The sequence below is a fragment of the Canis lupus genome, chromosome 1 (assembly GCF_003254725.2).
Source record: "Canis lupus dingo isolate Sandy chromosome 1, ASM325472v2, whole genome shotgun sequence".
NCBI classification, from domain to species: Eukaryota; Metazoa; Chordata; class Mammalia; order Carnivora; family Canidae; genus Canis; species Canis lupus.
Genome location: NC_064243.1, coordinates 100,635,974 through 100,661,509, shown reverse-complemented (window position 1 = coordinate 100,661,509; position 25,536 = coordinate 100,635,974). Strand labels below are relative to the sequence as shown.

The 25,536-nt window shown below is 42.6% G+C and overlaps 1 protein-coding gene across 1 annotated transcript; it reads left to right on the top strand.

Annotated features, from left to right (window-relative positions):
- The first annotated feature begins 14,993 nt into the window (after nucleotides 1–14,993).
- Nucleotides 14,994–23,266, top strand: ZNF551 (zinc finger protein 551). The gene is given in 5 exon segments (XM_035701853.2): nucleotides 14,994–15,486; nucleotides 18,066–18,189; nucleotides 18,467–18,544; nucleotides 19,653–21,303; nucleotides 21,305–23,266. Coding segments are annotated over 4 exon segments (1,923 nt in total). The 5' UTR covers nucleotides 14,994–15,486; nucleotides 18,066–18,068; the 3' UTR covers nucleotides 21,378–23,266.
- The last annotated feature ends 2,270 nt before the right edge of the window (nucleotides 23,267–25,536 follow it).

The window sequence follows — 25,536 nt, the reverse complement described above, 5'->3', positions numbered from 1 at the left end:
CCATACTGGAATCTGAGTGTAGGTGAATGAATGTATGACCTCTTAAAGAATACCAAATTGTCATGGAAAATGATTATTCCTTTTGTATTCCCACTTGCAGTGTATGAGAGTTCCAGTTCTCTGGTATCTTTGCTAATATTGGGTAAGGTTAATCTTTTTAAGTTTAAACTCTTTAAGTAAATGTGAAGCATTATCTCACTGTGGTCCTGGTTGCATTTCTCTGATGTTTCATGATGTTGAACAAGGCTAATGTACAAGAAATGTGGGGGGAGCCTGAGCATGAAAGAATCAACGAGCCACATTTACACTGTAGCAAATTTTTAAAAAAAGATTTTATTTATTTATTCATGAGAGACACAGAGAGAGAGATACAGAGGGAGAAACAGACTCCTCACATGGAGCCAGATGTGGGACTCAATCTCTGGACCCGGGATTACTCCCTGAGCCGAAGGCAGACACTCAACCACTGAGCCACCCAGGCGTCCCTGTAGCAAATTCTTCTTCTTCTTCTTTTTTTTTTTTTCCAGTACCAATAAGTTTTTATTCATTGTATTTTCCCAAGGTAAAGAGAGAAGGGAAAAGGGTCAGCATGTGTGTTACAAGACAATATCAAGTGGGAAAGGAAGTACCCGGCACAGCAACATCAACCATCAAATAAACATTCCCCAGAGATGGAGTCACTAAAGCCCAAGAGGGCTCAGTCTCCTGCAGTTCAGAAATGAGGGGAAGGGATCAGGTTAAGAACAGATAGGTACAGCTTTCCTACTACCACCCCCCTCCTCGCCCCAATAAAATCAAGATTTCACAAAGCTTTGGTTTCTAGCAGTAAACATGGAGTTACATTTGTCCATCTCCTATTAAACAATCTTGTGGCCACTTTGACAGAAGTTTCTTGCACCTGCATAAAAGTTCCTGAGTGACTTGGATATACATTCATCTTCCTTTCTTGGTCTCCTGACCCTACTTTCTACATTCAAGGCCCCCCTCGTTGCTTCTGCTTCCCTCTACCCTCAGCCTGGAGAGATTAAAGTAGGTTTGTTCATCCAAATACAAGTATATTAGTATGAATCACATCAAGGAATGGTCTTGACACAGGAGTTTGGGAACAAGGGAGGAAGTGTTCTTCGCTTCTTTAGAATGTGAAATGTGTATGTGTGGGGCCTTTTCTTGGGAGGGGGGGGATAGAAGGGTAGGGTAGGAGTTAAGTTTTTAGGACAGAAGATCTGGCCCAAAAAAGGAAATACGGGAAGGGAATACAAAAGGATAGTCCAAGGCCGCCACACTTTAAGAGGGGTCACCAAGCTACGTTCCAGTTTCTTTTCCTGGTGCAGAACCTTTTGTCAAAGATGCTTTGGCTATTTTTCTCAATACAGAAAAGTTTGTAAACAATAAAACCCCAAAAGGACATGGAGAAGACCAACACATTATATTTACACAAAGCAGGCCACCTAGCAATCACCCAATCAGCTATTCATGAAAACCTACAAAACCCAGACAAATACAATCACTAGAGGGGGCAGCAAGCAGGGGAGACGAGAACCCAGGATCAGACACACATCACCCAATGTGTTCTATTGCATCTGCCCCATTTCAACAATTCCTGCTGTGCAGACCTGGAGCTGCTGCCGACTTATCCCTGAGATTGTTCATGTACCTGAGAACACAGTGCAGGAACGAGGGCCTTAAGATTAAAATACACACAAAAATACAAAAACCAGAATATTTGTATTACGAAAAAAAAAGTTAAAATGCACAGGACACGTCATTTGCACACAGCTAGTGCAGCTGGCATCCTGGAGAAAGTGGGGCCCAAGGTGCGGTTGTCCAAGGGAGCAAATAAATAAAATCCTATCAGCCCAGAATGGGGTGGGATTAGGCTTAGGAGCAGGAGGTCTGTAGCTATTCCCCCAACAATCCCTGTGGCTACTGTCACAACCCATTGCTTGGGACAGTCCTCAGCACCCTATCCCAAGAGTGGGTTATGGGACAAGATGTAGAAAAACCCTGCCTTACCCCTTAGAGATTCCCTCCCCACAGAATATAGTGGTTTGTGGGTTGGGCCCATCAATCTGGTCTCATGCATCATCTCTACACTCTGACATGGGAAAAATTATTATTACATGTCCTTCTTTGAAAGGAAAACAACTTCCCTATCCATGCTACTTTCAAAAGCTGGAGATCTGAGGGTGGAGACTCAGGTAAAGCACACGGGGAGGGATTTTCTCCAGAACCCCCCACAAGCATTTGGATAGAGCACAGTTGTAATTCATTTGCCTCAACCCTTCCCCCCCTACCCTGCCAAGAGGGAAGACGGGGTGATGCACAGCAGGAATACTTTTTTGTTTTATCACCAGGGAGAACAACTATTTGGAGTGCATAGCCTATTGAACTACCTGTAGCAAATTCTAATAGACAAAAGGCCTAGCAACCTCACCAAGTGAACAATAAAAACTAAAAGTGGTAAGTGGTACATATAGGTTAAAAGACTCACAAGAAGGACACCTGGCTGGCTCAGTCTGTACTGCCTGGGTCTCTTAATCTCAAGGTCATGAGATCAAGACCCATGTTGGGCATAGAGCCTACTTTATTAAAAAGAAAAAAAAAAAAGATTTGAAAGGTTCACCAAATATTTGGCTGAGGCTGAATTTCCCATCCTGATTGAAATCAATCTGCATTAAATAACCAACACAGGGATCCCTGGGTGGCGCAGCGGTTTGGCGCCTGCCTTTGGCTCAGGGCGCGATCCTGGAGATCCGGGATCAAATCCCACGTCAGGCTCCCGGTGCATGGAGCCTGCTTCTCCCTCTGCCTGTGTCTCTGCCTCTCTCTCTCTCACTGTGTGCCTATCATGAATAAATAAAAAAAAAATTTAAAAATAAATAAATAAATAAATAAATAACCAACACAGCTGACAAAACCCAGCACTTAAAATGACTTCATAATTTCAATTATTTAAATGTTCTGTTACAAAGTTTTTATAGAGTCCTACAGGAGGAGTGTTTCAATTTTAGAAACACATTTTTTTTTAAGATTTTATTTATTTTTTCATAAGAGACACAAAGAGGGAGGCAGCGACACAGACAGAGGAAGTAGCAGGCTCCACGCTGGGAGCCCAACGCAGGACTGGATCCAGGGTCTCCAGGATCACACGCTGGCCGAAGGCGGCGCTCAACCGCTGAGCCACCCAGGCTGCCCTTTAGAAACATATTCTGAAGGGGTTAGGCGTGAATGACAATGTCTGGTATCATAAAGAAACCACTAAGTGCATGGGGTAGATGAAAGAACAACCATAGAATGATAAATAATGACAGAATAACAACTTTCTAATAGTCTTTTCTGTTTTGGGAATATATTTGAAAATGCCATTATGAAGGGTAGAATATGTCCTGTTAGGAGTAATCTGCTTCTTACTGACCTGCTATAAATCAGAGGCTCCCCTGACCCCTCCTCTTACTTGACTGTCTTGCTGGCGTGGCTCACAGGACTCTGGGACGTATGTTTACCGGCAGATGAAGAAGTTCATAGGGTGAGATGCAAAAGGGTCTCCAGTGCAGGAGCTTCTATCCTCATGGAGCCTTGATGTGCCACCCTCCAGGCATGTTTACAAATATAGAGGCTCCTCAATTGTTCAAGAGTTTTTATAGAGCTTTAATTTCCAGCTAGCACTTTCCCAAGGGGATCAGCGGAGGGGATTCAAGTTCCAGCTGTCTAATCCTGGTGTGTCTGATGACCATTCCCCATCCTGATTAGGGTCCCCACCCAAATATACCTCATTAGCATAAATCCAGGTGCTCTAAAGGGGGCTCCTTATGAAATACACAAGATACTCCTATCATCCAGGAGTTAACAAGGGTTGTAGGAGTTATGTGCCAGGAACAGGACACATGGGACCAAGACCAAATATATTTCTTCTTGTATCACATTATTGAATAAGTATTAAGGTGGAATGTGATGTGCACAAGAAATCAGCAAAGACATTGCAAAGACAGAAAAAATCTCACCCTGTTATACAAACAAACAGAGAGAACCCATTACATATGTATTTTTAAGATAAATAGAACCTGTCCTCAAGTAAGGTCACTTGACAGCACGTTTGTCACACACAGTTTATTCTAACTTTATGTTTGTAACCGGAGTAGCCATATGTGTTTTTATTGATTTTTTTATAGAGGAAAAGTAAATTTATTTGTATGACAGTACTTTTTGGAATTAAACAATATAGGTCATGAATGGAGGAGTAAGGGAGTCCTAGTGGTAAAAGGTGTAGTCTTCAAAGGGATGGGGGGGTTGCTCATAAATTCTCTAAGCAAAATGCTGTGACAGAAGAGAGGGGAGAATCAACAGGGAGAATTAGGCCTCTCATTTCTAATCTGTATTTCACATAGCTGAAAACACAAAGCTGACATTCTAACAACTGATGGATCTACCTAGGAAGATACCTTACCTAAATAATCTTTCAGGTAGGCAACTTAGAGTCTACATTGCACGAGGTAGCCTATTCATGCAAAATAGAAAGAGGGCTATTGGCTAACCAGAATTGTAATTCCTTTTTGTCCTGTGTATAAACAGTATTGCAGAGGCCACTTAGGAACCCTGGCATTAGGTACTTTATGAAAAGCTTAAAACTTCATCCTTGATGTTTCCTTTTCAAAGCTGTCCCTCTTTATCCTCTTTGTAGACCTCCTTTCTTTTCCTTACCCTTATGTTATTCTGACTTGGCTGAAACTGCTGAAGTATCCATTGAGTTTGTAACTTTTTTGTGGGGGAGACATATTCCTGGAAGATGGCCATTCAACCCGGTTTTTAAAAAATCTCTTAAAAAAATAAAAAATAAATAAAAAATCTCTTGCATTAGTTACTAACCATCATATCAGTAATTCCGAAGGGAATAAGGAGTGTCCTTGAAAGGCCTTGTGATGTGGTTTTTATTTATATTGTGAGTGTCTGTGAGGCAAGAAGGTCCCAAAGTTCTTTAACCTGATATGGGCAATTTTTCGGTAATGTCCCAATAGTTTATGATAGATGTAAGGTAGGATCATTTGTTACCAAGGTATGTGGTCCAATTAGATGACTGCCTGAAGTTTGGCCAAGTTTGTTTTCTTGGGGGTGGGGGGTGAGAAAAAAAAAAGTTTGTTTTCTTGTCCATCCCATTCTTAGTCTGGAACATCCTAGCTTAGGAGTGGAAAGCAGCAACATTTCACTGAGCTCCATCGCATATGATGGCTGGCAATGCCTTTCATACAAACTCTCATTACTCTTGGCTCATTTAATCCAAAGGGGCTCCCCAGATAGCTGATGTGTTTGGGAAAGAGGTAGCCTTCTCCAGTAACATGGCATCTGGCATGGGACTGAGAACATAGAACATCTCCCCCTCTGCAGGTGGACACCTGAGGGCTTAGGTTTAGTTTCATCCCATCTTAAGGAGAACTTGGTAGCTCTTCCAAGCTTGTGGGGGTGCTATTTTCATGATCCAAAGCATTATGGGTAGCTAGGTTGGGAGAGTTGCAGGTTTGGGTTCTATGTGGGGTCTCTTTACATCCAGGAGAGCCCAGTAGTAGCCAGTCATTTATCCTTTAAAGGTGCGTGGTAGAGACGCCTGGGCAGCCAGTGGTTGAGCATCTGCATTTGACTCAGGTCGTGATCCTGGGGCCTAGGATCAAGTCCTGCATTATTGGGCTCCCCGCAGGGAGCCTGCTCCTCCCTCTGCCTATGTCTCTTGTTCTGTGTCTCTCATGAATAAATAAATAAAATCTTTTAAAAAATAAAAATAAGGGCAGCCCAGGTGGCTCAGCGGTTTAGCGCTGCCTTCAGCCTGGGGCATGATCCTCGAGACCCCGGATCGAGGCCCACATCGGGCTCCCTGCATACAGCCTGCTTCTCCCTCTGCCTGTGTCTCTGCTTCTCTCTCTCTCTCTCTCTCTCTGTGTCACTAATGAATAAATAAAATCTTTAAAAAATTAATAAAAAAATTAAAATAAAATAAAACAAAGGTTCATGGTACGTGATGCAGAGGGGCAGTTTTTTGTATCAGAAGCCTTTGGACAACTGTCCGCTCTGACTGTTCCAGAGACTCAAGGAGGCATGAAAAGGGATTACCAGTGCCTCTATAGTGATGGACTCTCTGAGGGAACTACTGGGAGTGCATATTGATTTTAATTTAGTCAGATTTTAGAGGTTTTTGTTGAAGGGACCCCCCCTTTAAGGGGAGCTGATCTGTAAGTAGCATTATCAATGAAATTAAGGACTAATTATAGGTGATGAGTATGTTGCCACCAGAACCCAAAAAGGACTCAAAGACGTTGGACCTGAATGTCCATAGTGTGTCAGGTAAAACTCCTTGAAGAAGGTTGTCATCAATATAATCAATACTGCTGGAAGAAGTAAATGCAGTTTAGACATTGTCTGCAAAGAGTATGTGTTATGGTGAAGCTTTCAAGGTACCCTATAGGTAGTCTGGAAAAAGCATATTTTGTCCCTTTGGAAGTGAAGACAGATAGCAATTTGAGAGGCTGCTGAATTAGGCACTGAACAGACCAATATCAACCAGAGCTTTAAGAATAGAATACTTACTTGTTATTTCTGTAATAGAGTCAGTAATTTTAATACTGTTGGACATTGAGTGTGGCCCTTAGTGGAATCATAGCATTGAAGTTGTAGTAGTCCATCAATATGTGCCCATTATGTTTTCCAAGATTAAGAATGGGAAAAATTGTTTTATATCATAAAATTTAATCCTTGAAGTGGTTTCATGGGGTCCTATCTTATCAAGCCAATTTATAATTGCTGAAGACTTTATTACTCATTGTGTGAAGGTATCTGTGCCCAATATGGGATATTTTGGCAGGGGGGTGGAATTTAGAGAAGGCTATATAAAGTGAGACATACCTATTATTCTCTTTTATATTACCTTTTTTAAGATTATAGATAAGGCATACAATATTTAAATTTAGTGAGATCTCCAGTTAATATTAAATTAACTTCAATTTGGGCCCTAGTATTAAATCCATGATGTTTTGTCAGTGTATTTTTGCAAATGCTTAAGTTATCTTTGGCGTTTGTGTCTATACAACACCAGTTCTAAGATAACTTAAGCAGTGCCCTCATCATTTTGTTATATAATATTTTTAGTATATAAATGTTACATATTTGCAATGCATATAATATAATTTATTATATAAAGTTCTAGTATATAAATTGTACATTTCAAATTATGTACTTTTGTTTTTAGTATATATTATATATACATATATACAACTAACTATATCTATGTTAAAATTGTATATATAAGCATATATAGGTATATATATTTTATATATAAATATACATATAGGTATATACATATTTGAGACGCCTGGTGGCTCAGCGGTTGAGCGTCTGCCTTTGGCTCAGGTCGTGATCCCGGGATCCTGGGATCAAGTCCCACATCGGGTTCCCTGCATGGAGCCTGCTTCTCCCTCTGCCTATGTCTCTGCCTCTCTCTGTCTCTCATGAATAAATAAATAAAATCTTTTTTAAAAAAGTATATACATATTTAAGTACCTTTCATTTTCTCCTCCTATATCTAGATTTTTTTCCTGTTTGAGACTTCTTTTTTTTTTAAATATTTTATTTATTTATTAATGAAAGACAGAGAGAAGGAGCACGCAGCAGAGACACAGGCAGAGGCAGAAGCAGGCTCCATGCAGGGAGCCCGATGTGGGACTCGATCCTGAGTCCTCTATCCTGGGTCTCCAGGATCAGGCCCTGGGCTGAAGGTGGCGCTAAACTGCTGAGCCACCCGGGCTGCCCAAAGATTTTATTTATTTATTTGAGAGAGAGAGTGAGCACAAGCAGGGGGAGTAGCAGAAGAAGAAGCAGGCTCCCATTGAGCAGGGAACTGACTTCTGGCTTGACCCCAGGAACCCAGGATCATGACCTGAGCCAAAGCCAGACGCTTCACCAGCTGAACCACCCAGGTGCCCGGTTTGAGACTTTTAGCCACCTGTAGCTGTGGTTAGTACTTTTCTGTCTGTAGCTGATAAGAGATAAGGGGGAGGGGCCTGTGCCTCTAGGCAGCAAACTTTCCCTGGGACATGCAGTCAGTTCTCTCTTCCCCTTACCCTTCTTTTATCTTAAATCTTTTATTTTTCGGATGCCTGGGTGGCTTAGTGGTTGAGCATCGGCCTTTGGCTCAGTTTGTGAACCTGGGGTCCTGGGATTGAGTCCTGCATCGGGCTCCCCGCAGGCAGCCTGCTTCTCCCTCTGCCTATGTCTCTGCCTCTCTCTGTGTGTCTCTAATGAATAAATAAATAAAATTTAATTTTTTTTTTTTTTTGAGAGAGAGCATGAGCATGCATGAGGTAGGGGAAGGGACAGAGATACTCTTAAACAGGCTCCATGCCTAGTGTAGAGCTCAACTCATGGGGGGCTCAATCTCATAACCCTGAGATTATGACCTGAACTGAAATCAAGACTCAGACATTTAAAAGACTGAGCCACCCAGGCATCCCTTTCCTAAATTTCTTAGAAAGACTTATGTCTCTAAGAAGGTAAAATTTTCCTTTTTTCTTTTCTTTCTTTTGGTCTCTGGTATGTATCCAGTTGGTTTTTTTTTCCTTCTTTGTCCTTTCTTTGAATGTTTACCTGTGAAACTCCTGATCACCATGAGTGGCTTTTATTGTGAGCAGTGGCCTCCCTTTCTATGATGTCTCCATCAACCTCAGAGGGACTGGAGACAGGAGAACAATGGAGGTGGGATCCTGGTTTTTTGAGGAAAAGACTCCTAGTATGTTGATACATGGTGGCACATAGGAGTGTCCCAGCACATTGGCCCAGAGATTTGTAATCTCATATAAATTGAGAAACCTCAGGTATCTTAGAACAGTAACAAAATGTTTCTTCCTCTCTTTTTCATTAAGCATTGAGCCATCAGTCTTCAAGGATGAATGATCCTTTATACATTACATGAAGTATGACAGCAACAGGGCAAGCAACAACGAAGAGATCTGCCTTGGAAGCAACATTTAAGCTTTTTGGGTACTGTGATTTCTGTGAAGAGAAATGTTGCCACTGGGCTCCTTTAGCTCTCTGATAAACCTCTGGTCCAATAAACCAGGGACATCCTCTATAAAGACAGATCAATGTATGATCTTGCTTACAAGAGTCAGGAGAAAACTCGATGGACCACACTAACTTCAGTGTTGTTAGGTCTACTTACTTCCAACACAGTCTTGAGGGAAATCTGGCCTCACTCCTCAGCCTTTACCTTGTATGATAACCAATTATCTTAGTCACTCCCTCCTAGCATGCTGGAGTAGCATATCAAATAGCACCCATCAGCTCCAATTATATTTCCCAGAAGATTACAGCACCCAAGACTAAATGAAGATAGCCAGAAAGATACATGCCTCTTACAATTTATGTTGGAATACCATGGCAGTGTACACAGGCACAGCATAAAGAAATGGCTGCCAAACTCTGGCATGTTAGTATATGCTTCTGGTGTGTATCTGAAAGGATGACATTTGCTCCCCTAGATTTAGCTGCATTTATTTATCAATAATGCCAGTAGGGACATCTGGGTTGCTCAGTCAGTTAAGCATCTAACTCTTGATTTTGGCTTAGGTCAGGATCTCAGGGTCATGAGATAGAGCCTCATGTCAGGCAATGCAGAGCCTACTTGTCCCTTTCCCTCTCCTCCTCCCCCCACTCACACTCTCAAATACATAAATTTTTAAAAATATTTTAAAAGCTAAAGGGGCACCTGGGTGGCTCAGTCAAACATCTGCTATAGGCTCAAGTCATGGATCAAGCTCCACATGGGGCTCCCTGCTCAGTGGGGAGTCTGCTTCTCCCTCTCCCTTTGCCCCTCGCCCTGCTCATGCTCTCTCACTCTCAAAATCTTTTGAAAAATCTCAAGATTTTTCTTTTAAAAAAAGACTTTTTAAAGCATATATTTTGTTCTAAATGATGCACAAACAAAAGCATTAATAAAATTTAGGAGTGATAAGATGAAAAAAAGAAACGGGAGCCAAAGTGCAAGTGAGTTATTAGCCAGCCAGCCATGCCTTCCAAGGCATTGTAGGTAAGCTGTTAAATGAATCAAATTAGTAAGTCAAGACCAAATGGCATGCCCCTCTGTGGAACAGTCAGTCACCACTCTCCCTACACCAGTTGTTTTAATTATACCCACAGGGTTTTAATTTACAGAGGTGATGGGATAGTGACATGGACAGGTTTGCCTCTATAAGAAGTTATTATAATTCCCAAGAGCAGGAATATGCCATGCCACACATGGCCACATAGGAAAGCAACAGCGTTAGTCAGAAGGCACAAAGGAGTGAGGACAGATGGAACATGGGCACCAGACTTTCCTACGGTTTCCAAGAGAAAGGCAAGGCAGGATAGGGTAAATCACTTAGGGTTGGCTAATTTGAAAAATTCTGGCAGGCTTTGGGGCACAGGAGTGGTCCCTAACTGTTGCCTGGCCCTGCATTGATTTAGGGCAAGGAAAACAGTGGTGTGATGTTTGAGGAAGTGGTTGGGGCTAAAGTTTGAATTGGGTGGTTTGCATATGAAAGGCATGATCTTAGACAAATTGTTTAATATCTCTAGGAATTAGCTAGCATAGGAGGGCAGTCTCTTCCAAGTGTGGAGAGCCCTCAAGATGTCAACATTCTAAAACACAGAAAATAAAAAGAACACGGTTAATACAGATGTAGATGTACATCTTTCCACATGATAAATACAGCCAACATTCCTATTCTCAAGCCTTTCAATTCTGTCTTGTATATCACACCAGATTAACTTCAGCATCTCAGCCTCATTAACCATAGGCCACCATTGAATCCAAGGCCCATCAACTGAACTAGTAGGCTGTTAAAAGTCACCTCCAGCTGCAAGAGGTAGCACTCTAAATCCAGAATCTCTAGTAACTGCACCATGTCAATGAATTTGGTCCTCTCTATTCATATAGTCCACCCTCCTTGGTCAAACAGTCTTGGGACCCATACCCACACTTGCTCTCCAGGTTTCTTTGTTCCTTCCCTCCTTTCTTTTTTTTAAAAAACTTATTTATTCATAAGAGAACAGAGAGAGAGGCAGAGACATAGGGAGAGGGAGAAGCAGGCTTCCTATGGGGAGCCCAATGTGGGACTCAATCCCAGGACCCTGGGATTATGACCTGAGCCAAAGGCAGATGCTCAACCACTGAGCTAACCAGGCACCCCTTAATTCAACTAATATATAATGTATTATTAGTTTCAGAGGTAGAGGTCAGTGATTCATCAGTCTTACATAAAACCCAGTGCTCATTACATCACATGCCGTCCTTAATGTCCATCACCCAGTTGCCCCATCCCCCCAACCTCCTCCCCTTCAGCAATCCTCAGTTTGTTTCCTATGATTAAGAGCCTTATGGGGGTGCCTGGGTGGCTCAGCTAGTTAAGCATCTACCTTTGGCTCAGGTCATGACCTGAGGGTCCTGAGATTGAGCCCCACATCGGGCTCCCTGCTCTGTGGGGAGCCTGCTTCTTTCTCTCCCTCTGCCTCCTGCTCCCCCTTCTTGTGCTCTCTCTCATTCTCTCCCTCAAATAAATAAAATGTTTTATTTTATTTTTTTTTTAATATTTATTTATTTGAGAGACATAGACTGAGAGAGAGGGGTAAAGACACAGGCAGAGGGAGAAGCAGGCTCCTCACAGGAAGCCCGATGCAGGACTCAATCCCGGATCCTGGGATCATGACCTGAGCTGAAGGCAGGTGCCCAATCGCTGAGCTACCTAGGTGTCCCAATAAATAAAATGTTTTTTAAAATTTCTTTTTGTTTGGTTCCCTCTCTGATTTCATCGTTTTAATTTTCCTTCTCTTCCCCTATGATCCTATTTTGTTTCTTAAATTCCACATGAGTGAAATCATATAATTGCCTTTCTCTGATTGACTTACTTCCCTTAGCATAATACCCTCTAGATCCATCCATGTCATTGCAAATGGCAATTTGCAAATAAAATTTAAGATTTTATTTATTCATGAGAGACACCGAGAGAGAGAGAGAGAGAGAGAGAGAGAGAGAGAGAGAGGCAGACACAGGCAGAGGGGGAATCAGGCTCCATGCAGGGAGCCCAATGCGGGACTCAATCCTGGGACTCCAGGATCATGCCCTGGGCTGAAGGCAGGCACTAAACTGCTGAGCCACCCAGGGATCCCCTCTTTTTTTTTTTTTTTTTTTTGATGGCTAAGTAGTACTCCATATACATACCACCACATCTTCTTTATTCATTCATCTATCAATGGACATCTGGGCTCTTTCCTCTTTCCATAGTTTGGCTGTTGTGGACATTCCTGCTATAAACATTGGAGGTGCAGGGGTCCCTTAAGATCACTAAATTTGTATCTTTGGGGTAAATCCCTAGTAGTGCAATTGCTAGGTTATAGGGTAGCTCTATTTTCAATTTTTTAAAAAGATTTTATGTATTTATTCATGAGAGACACAGAGGGGTAGAGACACAGGCAGAGGGAGAAGCAGGCTCCCTGTGGGGAGCCCAATGTGGGACTCGATCCCAGAACCCCAGGATCACACTCTGAGCCAAAGGCAGGCACTTAACCATCGAGTCACCCAGGTGTCCCTATTTTCAACTTTTTGAGCAAACTCCATACTGTTTTCCAGAGTGGCTGCACCAGCTTGCATTCCCACCAACAATGTAAGAGGGTTCCCCTTTATCCACATCAGGGGAGACTCAGGTTAACTTGGATTCCAGATTGTCAGTTTCTTTGCATCCAACCAGATGTCCCCATTCCAACATTCAGAATCCCACTTTATCGACCAATGCCCTAACTTTCACAGGAGAAACATTGTAAGACTATATTCTACAGTCATTGTAATCCAGCAAGTTATAAATTTAATGTTTTGATTTTCAGCAATTGGAATCCTGCAGCTACAGAAATCAGTTTCTATTAGGACTATCATAGAAACTCTCTTTCTCACATGGGGACCTCAGTGCACTTACGATTTTCACTTTGTTATCAATAATGTGAATTCAAATCCTTCCCAGACCAAACTCCTTATAGTCACCATTGCTGCCTTAATACTCAGCATCCCCTTGCTCTCAAAGCATGTGCTGCAGTTGCCATTTCATCATAATTGACTCTAGGTAATGGATTCATTATGATGTCACTGCATACCATGGGTCATGCATGGGTTCAGCACTTCAGCACTTCATTCAAGCCCAAGGGTTTGGCCAAACGAATCCCCAAATCCCGTCCATATGGGTTTATCCACTAGGACTACTGCCAGAACTAATCCGTTATTAGTTAGGAGGATTCAATCAGGAGGAAGAACCTCCACATTAAATTGGATTGGGAAAATTTAATAAAAGGATTATTAACTAAGACATTGGAGTATTGAAGAATTGCTAGTAAAAGAAAAGACAACCCTAAAAACACTGAATAACTAAAAAATGCTTATTAAGAATTGCAACACAGAATGGTTGAAATAAATTTGTAAATATTTAACTGAAGGACTGTGTATCAAAGATATCAATGAAAAAAGACAAAAAATAAAATATGCAACATATTTGAGCAAAATCTTCATTAAAGAACACTTTTAATGGTCATTAGGCCTAGAAAAGTTATGTAACACTAGTTATTATGAATCTAGATGTTAAAACTATGATGAGAAAGACTACAAATCCCCTAGGATAAAACTGATTAACTGATTTAAAAAGACAATGCCAAGATTGGACTCAGCTTAGCTTTTTTTTTTTTTTTTTTTTTTAAGTAAACTCTAGGTCTAACATGGGGCCCAAACTCACAACCTGAAACCAAGAGCCACATGTTCTACTAACTGAGTTATCCAGGTGCTCCAGCTTAATTCTTATTTCTTCTCAGACTTAAATGTGTCCTCATAAAAATTATCGGCGGTCTTAGTTTTTTCACCCTCCACTGATATTTCCCCAGAGTATTTCTGCCACTATCTTTGAATAACTCCATAATCGTTAATAGCCCTCTTCAATTTGCATTTCACTTTTTTCCCTGCTATATCATCAATTCCTCATGCACAACAGTCCCAGCAAACACTTGAACCAATGATAAGCCCTCCTCAGCAAGGAGACAAGACAATGGTGTTTAGATGCCTCTTTTGCACACACACTCTGCATGAGAATGCTGTAGCTGCTATCACATAACAACAGAATTTAACAAGTTGCTCTACATTTGAGATAGATGTCAGATATCTAAAGGACTTGGATATATCTTAAGATATGAAGAAATATTAAATGAATAAATAGCATTGCTTTGTGATTTGGACGCAATCACTGAATATACAGGCAGGAAAGATGTTCTCTTTGGGAACCAGATGCAGAGAGAATTCCTTCTCCTCCTTCAGAGCGGCTGAACATCACTGTTTCTTCCAAGTCATGGCCATGAGCAAAGACAAGAGTTACAAAATCGACTAACTCCTCGTCTACATGAATTCCAATAGCAAGAAAATGTCTATTACATTCTAGCTAAGAGTGGATGCATTTTGAATCTGAAAGAGACTGTGTGCATTTAAATTTGTAGCGTTTGAGAATAATTTAAATAGTTTTAGCCTGGGAGAATTCTGAGCTTCAAGGAGTCTGAAATGTCTCTAACAAGTGATCAGTTGCCGACAACACTCCAAATATCCGCGAACTGCCCTTTAAAAAATAGGTAAACAGCTTCTTTCCCGGAAGGCTAGATGGCCTCTTATTTCTCAGACACTCGAGATACCACGAAACCTTGATTCGCAGAGGTCAAGGACTAGGACACTCTAACCACCTGTGCGGCTAAGGAAACTACATTACCCAGACGTCAATTTGCCTAATGGTGGCGGAGTTGACCCAATGAAAGCCCAGTACGGGCATTTCCGTGCAGACGCACCAGGTCAGGGTGGGACTTCCGGCGTCCTCCTCGTGGCGGTCATTTTGGCTTCTCTGGAATCCGTTCCCTCTGAGACTTCGGAGCCCCAGGTTGGCGGCCGGTAAGACACTAAAAGCGTTCTTCTCACTACAAAGAGGCTGCTTGGAGCCCGCGCAGCCCAGGGTAACTCGCAGCAGGCTGGGATCGAGATTTCCTTGCCGCAAAACCCCACTCAGCCCCCCGATTCTGATGGCGGCGGCAGTACCCAGGGCTCCGGCGCGATAAACGCTCGTACGCCGGGCCCTCCCAGCCCTCCCCCCACCCAGACCCTCAAGGCCCGAGCGCGGGAGGTCGGCTCGCGTCCCTGTGGCCCAGGCCCCGGGGTCCGGGACAGGGAGGCGCCGTTGGCGGAGGCCCTGTATGTGAGCGCCGGTGCGCTGGCGTGCGGGAGCAGGCCTCAGGGAGGTGTGAGGTTCGTGCAGAAGACTTGGAGATCGACCGAGCCGGGAGCACTGGGGAAACCCAGACAGTTGTGTTTACAGGCAACAGAGTGTGTGAGGCCAAGTTGTGCCTTAGAAGTTTTACCATCTTTCTGAGGACGCTGGGGGCCAAGGAGAGTTGGGAACAAAAGAGGTAAAGTGTCTTGAAATCGGGTTCTAACACGTTTCCTGAAGCTTTTCACAGAAGGAACAGACGGGAAGGGCGGTGATAATTGTGGGACCCAAGAAATTTAACAAAAATTCCCTTCCCCTGGACAAGCAGAGCAGGACTAATTCCATTTTGTGCTACAACCGCCATCTCATGTGTAACCCCCACATGACCTTATTGCTTAAGGCACTACCCCACCCTAGTCAAGCCAGTGAGCACACCCCTACGGAAACCAGCTCATTTAGGAATGCGGAATCCCTAGCCGCCAAAGAATGTAAACCCCGCCTTTTGCCCGCCAAACCTGCGCGCCAATTCTGACCAAATGATAGGCTAGTTCAAACGGTCACTATAGGGTAAGTTGTAAATCAGTTGGCCACCTGCATGTGGACAGACATATCCGTGCAACTTTCTGTGTGTATTACAATTTCATTGGCCACTGGCCCCTATAAAACTGCTACGCCTCTTAACCTAGGGGTCCAAGTCCCTGTTCCGCTATGTTGGGTATACTTGGACCCAAGCTCCAGCTTGCAAATAAATCCTTGTGCGCTTGCATAGGTGTCAGCTCCTTGGTGGTTTCTCGGATAGACAATCTTGGACACAATAATAATAGGCACAGGAAACTTGAGCCCTGTAAAGATCATCTCACTGTCCAGAGTGCTGAGAAGTGCTGAAGCCTAGAAGTAAAACAGTCCTCTTGAGGTTACCAGATCTGAGCTGGGCTAGGTACTTAGCTCATGAGATGTGGAAGGTGGTCCCAGGCATACGTACCAGAATGTGCAAAGGCTTGGAGGGTTCAGGGACCAGCAGGTGTCTTTTCTTTTTCATGGGAACTGGGAGAAGTGCGGCAGGAGTCAGGTCTGGACACCCTGGTGATTGGTATTATGAGAGATTTGGAGGAGTAAAGGCAGGTGATCTGACTGAGGTCTCATCAGGCTCCCTGGGGCTGCAGCACGCTGAAGAGTATATTGGTGTAAAGTTGGTGGTGGGAAGAGAAGGGAAGAGGCTATTGCAAGAGTCTGGGTGAGTGTGATGGTAGCTGCAGCAGAGTGTTGGCCATGGAGAAGTGGCTGGATTCTGCAGTAGTGTTTTAGGTGTGGCTTCCTGGGTTTTCTAACTTTTAGGGAGAGAAAAAGAGGTGGGAGTCAGAGATGACTTGAAGTTTGGCTTTAGTAGTTGGAAGGATGGAAGCTCCCATCAATTAAGACGGGGAAGTTCATAGCATAATTTTCATTGGAGATACAAGATTTCTTTTTAGTCCATTAAGGAGATGTTTCAGAGAACAGTTTGTGGGTCTCTGGAACTCTGAGGAGGAGGAGTTCATAATGTAGACTTCTCCAAAAGGTAGTGGAGAGTGTGTGGACCGGGGAGGAGCTGTAGGTCACTTAATATGGGGAATCCTGGTCAGGATATGGTAAAAGTAGCCCAGGAAGAAGAGGGTGGGCCTGAGGACTAGGTTTCCTGTTTGGCTCCCTGGTTATGGGATGTGGATATCACAACATGGATCAGGAAGAGAAGTGATCATAGAGGGCAGAAGGGAAAGTGTATGTTTTGGTATGTGGCCAGGGGCTCCAGGGGATGAGTGGACATCAGATGGATGTGGTGGCATAGGAGTAATTCAAACAAGATAATGCTGAGATGGAGGGCTGGTGCTTATTAACTGTTCAACAGATTCACCAGGATTTCATTGTGTCCCACGGTTGGGCCTAAGTGTTCAGGTTAGGCTGGTGGGTTGGCTTAGGAGCACAAGTGGTCATTTATGGGACTAATTGGGGGTAGGGTACAAGGCCCTACTTTGTACCTTGAGTGTTGAATGAGGGTTACATGGAGAGAAGACAGCTATGACTGGAGGCACACAGGTGGAGGAGAGCCGTGGGTACCTGAAATCTGATTTCATTCTTGGTAGTGAGGTTGAAGCAAGGCACAGGGAGGGAGGCCTTCATAGTAGCACTCAAGGCTATGTCTGTTGGTGGGAACCATCAGTCTGGATTAGTATTTGATCTTGTTTGAAACTGCCAGGCATTTTCTGGGCCGTGTATGATGAGTAACCCGTAGAGAGACCAAGGAGATGACTCTGATGTAGTGTAGGAGGGGACTGTAGCTGTGGGAGTGCAGTTGTGAGAGGCATGGCAGAGAGAGAGAGTGTAAACACGTGACCACAGGGCCTTGGAATTGAAGTCATAAGGATGAAGGATCACGTCATATTTTTTGTTTCTTGGAGGGATGATCCTGGGACCTTGGCGATGAGTCAAGTCATGCACACCCTCCTTATAGCTAGTTTTTCTCCCTAACCTGTGTTTGTGACGCTGACAAGAGGCAGTGTGGCTACCATGTCAGGCCCACAGTTCAGGGATCCTCTATCTGCCCATTTGCCGATTGTTGGGGGAAGACACAGTATCAGTAGGAATATGAGGAGAGAGTAGCTTCAAGGACACCCAGGCCTGATATTTCCTCTGAGGTGTGGAGTAGACTGAGCTGAGGATGGATGTGGAGGGTGGGGGTGTATAATTAACTTGGACTTCTAGGAGAGATGTTGATCATGGAATGAACTGTCCACATTATGGCAGGGTATGAACTTTGAGGACGTGGCCATTGACTTCTCGCAGGAAGAATGGGGGCTCCTTGATGAAACTCAGAGACTCCTGTACTGTGATGTGATGCTGGAGAACTTTGCACTTGTAGCATCGCTGGGTAAGATTGTCACATTGCTCCTCATGTCCTGCCTTTCCTTTGTTCCCCAAAATCTGCTCTTTCTTGCCCACAGCTGGATCATGAGCTCTGCTAATTTCTACTACTTTCTTGTTATATATGCTGCAGGATCAGTGCTAAGCTGCGTATAGTACCCTGAGCAATGGACTCCCCAAGCATCCGTGACACGTTACCTCAAAAAGTGCAGGGGAGGCTCTGGGAGTCAGGAGTCTTAAAGTTAACTTGATGGATCCCACCTTGCTTGCTCTCTCCCTGGCAGGCTGTGTCCAAATCCATGGCTTCCAGTTTCACCTCCTTCCTGCCTGGTCATTACTCACACGAGCCACGGGCTGTTCTTGTAAGACCCTCCTTCTATTGTATTTTATATTTTTTTTTCCTGAATATTATTGCATGACAAGTTGCAAGGGGCCAGTGGTGTCCACTTACTGTGCGTCTTTCTTTAAGACTGACATCATTCAGGTTCTGAGGAGTTACACAGTGGTGAGTGCACAGAAAACACTGTGCACATTGTTTTACGGGATGGATGTGGCAAGAATGTCTCAGAGGAGGTCTGGCCCTGGTGAGTGGCAGCTGGGGGAGGCAGTGATATCAGGCCTGTGTTCAAATCATACCAGGAATTTCCCATATGTTCAATAGTGTTCTGGTACAAGTACCACTAGCCATATATTGTTTCTACTTTTTCTTCTACAACTTAACTCTTTGCTGATTTGTCATTTCATCTCTAACTTCTGGCTCTTTCCACCTTTGTGGCCTTCACATGCCATCAGTTCTGCACTGCTCCATTTATGATATTCTCCAATATTGACCTGCATATGGTTTCATAAAGTGTGCACATACCCTTAAATGTAGTCCTTGAACCAGCTACACAGGTCCATTTGAATTTTATTGGGACAGGCCACAACCAACCTTTCACATAGCATGCCCATGTCACCAGCAGATAAGGGCCTACTGAAGGAGGAGTAAGGAGGCAGGAGCCTGCCTTCTATGTGGTACACCCTTAGCTTGTGTCTTGTCTGTTGAGGTCTTTTCTATTATGGTCTCTTGAGAGGCCCAATACCACCAAGCAACACCTACTTCAACCTGCCCCCAGCTCCCTTGTTCTCAGAACAATCAGATGGACACAACTTGTTATGTCAGACACACCTTTGTAATGAGCTTCCCCTTCCTACCGAAGCCAGTATGCATTTCTTCAGCATGTCTCTGCTTTCAGGCTGTTGGCATGAGATGGAAGATGGGGAGGCCCCTTCTGAGCAGACTTTATCTGTAGGAGAGTCCCAGGTCAGGGCTTCTGCAGCAGGTCTGTCCATGCAGAAGATCCACCCCTGTGAGATGTGTATGCCAGCTTGAAAGATATTTTACACCATGCTGAGCACCAAACAATTTACCCTTGGCAGAAAACTATAGTTGGAGTGGCATATGTGTGAGATGCTTCTCTTTCCGTGCAGACCTTCACCAGCAACAGAGGCATGACAGTGGGGAGAAGCCCTGGGAAAGGGATGTGCACCGGGCCTCATGGGTGACAAGCTGCAACTTCGATGTATCAGGGCAGTCTTTCACATGTAGGAAGATTGGTGAGGACTTCCCAGCTACCTCAGGACATGTTCAGCTCCAGACCAGTCCCCACAGCAAGGAGCCACACAGTGGCAACCAGAGTGGGCGGGCCTTTCACAGTGGAAAAAGTCAGTACAATGGGGGTGAATATGAAAAAGCTGCCGGCCACAGCGATGCACTTGATCGACACCAGAGTGTCTGTTCTGGAGAAGGGCTTTATGAGTGTGGCAAATGTGGGAAAGCCTTCAGCTGCAACTACAGACTTGTGCAGCACCAACAAATTCACAGTGGACAAAGGCCATATGAGTGTGGCGAATGTGAGAAATCCTTTAGCCAAATCTCTGGCCTTCTTAAAGACTGGAGAATTCACAGTGGTACAAAGCCTTATGGATGCAGAGAATGTGGACAATTACTTACCCATAACTTCAGTTTCATAAAACACTGGAGAATTCACACTGGAGAAAGAACTTATGAATGCAGTGAATGTGGAAAAGTCTTTATCCACAAATCTAAACTGATTCACCATCAGAGACTACACATTAGAGAAATGCATTATGGGCGTGGTGAATGTGGGACATCTTTTAGCTACAAATCCAACCTCATCGAACACTTCAGAGTTCACACTAGAGAAAGGTCTTATGAGTGTGAATGTGGAAAATCCTTTAGACAAAGTTCTAGTCTTTTCCGACACCAAAGAGTTCACACTGGAGAAAGGCCATATAATTGCAGTGAATGTGGGAAATCCTTTAGACAAATTTTTAACCTAATTCGACATGGGAGAGTTCACACTGGAGAAATGCCTTACAAGTGTAGTGATTGTGGGAAATCTTTTAGTTGCAAATCTGAACTCATTCAACATCAGAGAATTCACAGTGGAGAAAAGCCTTATGAGTGCAGTGAATGTGGGAAGTCCTTCAGACAGTTCTCTAACCTCATTCGACACCGGAGTGTTCATACTGGAGAAAGGCCTTATGGATGCAGTGTTTGTGGGAAATTCTTTAGCCGAAAATTTATCCTTATTCAACATCAGAGAGTTCACACTGGAGAAAGACCTTATGAGTGCAGTGAATGTGGAAAATCGTTTACCCGAAAATCTGACCTCATTCAACACCAGAGGATTCATACTGGCACAAGACCTTATGAGTGCAGTGAATGTGAGAAATCTTTTAGGCAACGCTCTGGTCTTATTCAACACCTGAGAGTTCATTCTGGGGAAAAGCCATATGAGTGTGGGGAATGTGGGAAATCCTTTAGCCAAAGTGCTAGCCTTATTCAACACCACAGAGTTCACACTGGTGAAAGGCCTTATGGGTGTAGTGAATGTGGGAAAACCTTTAGCCAAAGTTCTAGCCTCCTTCAACACCAGAGAGGTCACACTGGTGAAAGGCCTTTTGAGTGCAATGAATGTAGGAAGCCCTTTACCCACAAATCTGACCTCATTCAACACCAGAGAGTCCACACTGGAGAAAGACCTTATGGATGCAGTGAATGTGGGAAATCTTTTAGTCGAAAGTCTAACCTTCTTAGACACAGGAGAGTGCATGCTGGAGAAAACCATTAAATGTGAGGAATGTTTTACTTCTCTGCTCAGTGTGACAACACTAGAGGAGACTTTTTGAAAGACATATGCCAGAATTTAAACCTCTTTTATCTGAATGAACACTTTGTGAGATTCCTTGTAAGTTTCGGGAAAATGCAAGACTTAGGGGGATGCCCTTTACTGTGTAACCTGCCCAGCACTATTCCCAGATTTATGTCACTGCCAGCTTCTGTGACTAAAGCCATTCAGCTCTACTACCTGACAGATCTGTGCAGTGTAGATCAGTCACCATGCCAGAGTACTCTAATCTCTTAGATTCTCCCATCTGCTTGAGGAAATTATGAATAGCCTGAGCCTTTAGAGAGATCCTCGTTTCCTTTCTCTCTGACTCTAGGGAATAGACCTAACCCAGTTATGGTCCACAGGACTCATCCTCACCTGCTAAGAAGGACTTTTCTTCAGGGACACTCTTTTCACATTATGCTTACGAAGAAATTCCAGGTTCTAATTCACCAGCATGGGATCTACTTGCTGCACATTGGTTTGGTTTATGTTCATTAAGTAAAGGTCTTTGTTTCTGCCCCTTTAATTTTGGTGGTTGTGTTCACTGTGTGAGGTGATCTGGAAGCAGAATTGTGATCTGTCAGCATGTAGGCATGAACAGATTTTTATGGGGCTTCTTATACTTTCTCTGCTTTAGTAGGGATGGTATGATGGCAGAAAATAGCAGTTGTCCAATATTGGTCTAATTTACATTGGTGCCCAATGCTTGGAAAGAAAGACTACAGGACTTCATGTTCCTAATTGGCAATCTGGTGGCATGATTTGAGGAAAGGTTGGAGATCACCTGGATAAGAAGGCCTTTGTTGTGACAGCCCCTCCCACCCATACCATGCTTCTGTGAACAACATACATTTTATTCTCTTGATCATAATATATATCACATCATTCCCACCACTACTGAGAGGACTAATTCTCGTAGATCCTGCAAAGTAACCATGTGTCATGACGTAGAAAATTTCAGAGGCTAGTGTCATTTGCTGTAAGGTTAAGGGTCAGGTGGGATAGAAACATGGGTTAATATGGCATAGAGGAGACTACAGTAAATTAGATGAAATATGCCTTACCTGAAAGTTGGTTTCAGTACTATGACTCATAAGACCAATGTGTACAGAAATTCTCAGGACCTCTGTATTCCCACAGCTGGGGTTATTGACAAAGTAAATATTCTAAAGCTTTTGTGGATTCTCATAGCCTCTTTGGGCTGTTTACCTCTAGGTCATTTCTCTAGAGGCAGGAAAACAAGCATAGAAAGAGGGCTGACCCTGTTGTGACCCCACCAGTATCCCTGTAGATTTAGGTGGCAGCAGTCTTCATGATTGCCAGTGTTTGCTGCCACTGAGGCAAGAATGCTCCTCCCAGGGCATGAGAAAAGAGACGGTAGTGTCCATATAGGGTTGCCAACCTAATTTTCTAAGCTTTTGAAAGAGGGACATCTGGGCTTGTATTTTGGAATACTTTTTAAAGCTCTGTTTAAGGTATAATTTGTGTAATTGACATGCAACAAAGTGTACTTATCTAATGTTAACAATTTGCTAAGTTTTGACATGTATAAAGTCATGAAACTACATTGTGAAAATCAATTTATCTGTCACCCACGTTTACTTTGTGCTCATATAACTCTGTCTTCTCCAGCCTTCCAGGCAATCCTCAATTTTCTTTCTTTACATTAGGTTAGTTTTGTATTTTCTATAAGGCATTATTAAGTATATGGTTGTTGGGTTTTTTTTTTTTTTCTGTACTGTTTTGCTTCATTCTGCGTGCTTATTGAGATTCAACAATGAGCTTATTTTTATTGCTGAGTAGCATTCTAATCTATGAATAATGACTACCCATGCTTCTGGATATACAGGTTATTTCTAGGTTTGCAGTATTTACAAATAAAGCTGCTATGCATATTTATATTCAGTTCTTTATGTGGATGTTTTATTTCTCTTGTTGTAGTAACTGAAACTGTTAGAATGTAGGTGAATGTTCACATTTTTAAGAAATGGGAAACTGATCTATCATGGTTATTCTTTTTCCCACTAGTAGCACTTGAAAATTCAAGTTCCATGACATCTTTGAAATAAGTGTATGGTGAGTCACTTTGACTTAAATTCCATTTCCCAAAGTGTTCGTGATATTGAGTATTTTTCATTTTTTGTTTTTAAAAGATTTTTATTAAAAGATTTTATTTTTTAAAAAAATTTTATTTTATTTTTATTAAAAGATTTTTATTAAAAGATTTTATTTTATTTAAAAAATTTTATTTTATTTTTATTAAAAGATTTTATTAAAAGATTTTTATTAAAAGATTTTATTAAAAGATTTGTTTTAAAAGATTTTATTTATTCACGAGGGACAGAGAGAGAGAGGCAGAAACATAGGCAGAGGGAGAAGCGGGCTCCCGCACAGGGAGTCTGATGTGGGACTTGATCCCAGGAACCCAGGATCATGACATGAGCCAAAGGCAGACGCTCAACCCCTGAGCCATCCAGATGCCCCAGCATTTGCCATTTATTTGCTCTGTGTGTATCTTTGGTAAAATGTGTGCTTGTAATCTTTTGCCTACTTTCTTTTTATGTACTAAAGTATTTACTATATGGAACAATTGTTTCTGAATACTAGAAGATTTTTCTCAACTTTTTGTTATTCTCACAATTGAAAGCCCACATGCACCAGATGTATAAATTTAACCTGCATTAATAAATTCTTCTGCTTTCTTAACTTAGTAACACATTAAATCAAGCCTAGGTTTTAGTCGTTGGCAGTCCATGTAAATACTTCTCTTGTGGTAAATGTCAAGTTGCCAGAGTGATGTCACTGAACATGGAATTGGTAAGATACTCCAGTAGTACCTTACTATATTCTATTCTCAAAGTACTGATATAATAGCCACAAATAACTAAGAACATAGGAAATAAAATAGTAAAATGACCAGTAAGTGGCAAGTTTTAAATATTTGTGGGTGTTTTTGTTTGTTTTGTTTTTATTTTTGTTCTTGTTTTGTTTTATTTTTTAAAGATTTGAGAGAGTACACAGAGGAAGGGGAGGAGCGAGGGTGGGCGTGGTGAGCAGACTTTTTGCTAGGTGTGGAGCCTGATGGGCTCTATCTCAGGACCCTGAGATCACAACCTAAGAAAACCAGAATCTGATGGATGCTTAACCGACTGAGCCACCCAGGCACCCCTGCTTTATTTTTGTTTTTTATTTAAGTAAGCTCCATGCCCATTGTGGAGCCCAGCACAGGGCTTGAGCTCTATGACCCTGGGATCAAGACCTGAGCTGAGGTCAAGGATTGGATGCTTAACCTGACTGAGCCACCCAGGCATCCCTAAATATTTGTTTTATAAGAAGAGTTTGATTTAAGTATGATTGAATTAAACTACATGTTTTAAATATATATTTTGATGTTTTTTTTTTTTAAGATTTTTAATTTATTTATTCATGAGACACAGAGGCAGAGGGAGAAGCAGGCTTCCCACTAGGAGCCCAATGTGGGACTTGATCCTGGGACTCTTGGACCACACTCCGAGCCAAAGGCAGATGCTCAACCCCTGAGCCACCCAGGCAGCCCCTATTTTGATGTTTTCATACATGTGTACATCCCTCAAGCTAAGTTCCTCCTGCCCTTTCCAATTCATCTTTTTCAACGTATAAAATCATTGATATAAGGAGATATTCAGGCTTTTGTAATGGACTGTAATGAAGTCCCATTAGCTGTATCACAATCTTTCATGATTAATCATTTTCATGGTGGTTCTGGTATCCCCATTCATACTGGTGGGTTTTATTTTATTGTTATTTTTAAAGATTTTTATTCCTTAGAGATACAGAAAGAGAGGCACAGATATAGGCAGAGGGAGAAGCCAGGGGAGCCTGATGCAGGACTCAATCCCAGGACCTCCAGATCATGACCTGAGCCAAAAGCAGATGACACTTAACCACTGAGCCACACAGGTGCCGCTGGTGGGTTATTTTACATGCCATCCTGGATATGTCAATGCATAACCTCTTAAGAATTTTGAAAATGTAAGGAATCTCATAACTGATAACTTGTATACACAAAATATTTTTAAATATAAATGCTAAATTTTATTGAGTTAGCTACTGATGGCAAATTAAGTGCAATCACAACAACAGTTATATGGCTTTTATTACATGTATCCTTTAAGTATTCACCTTACCCCTTTTAT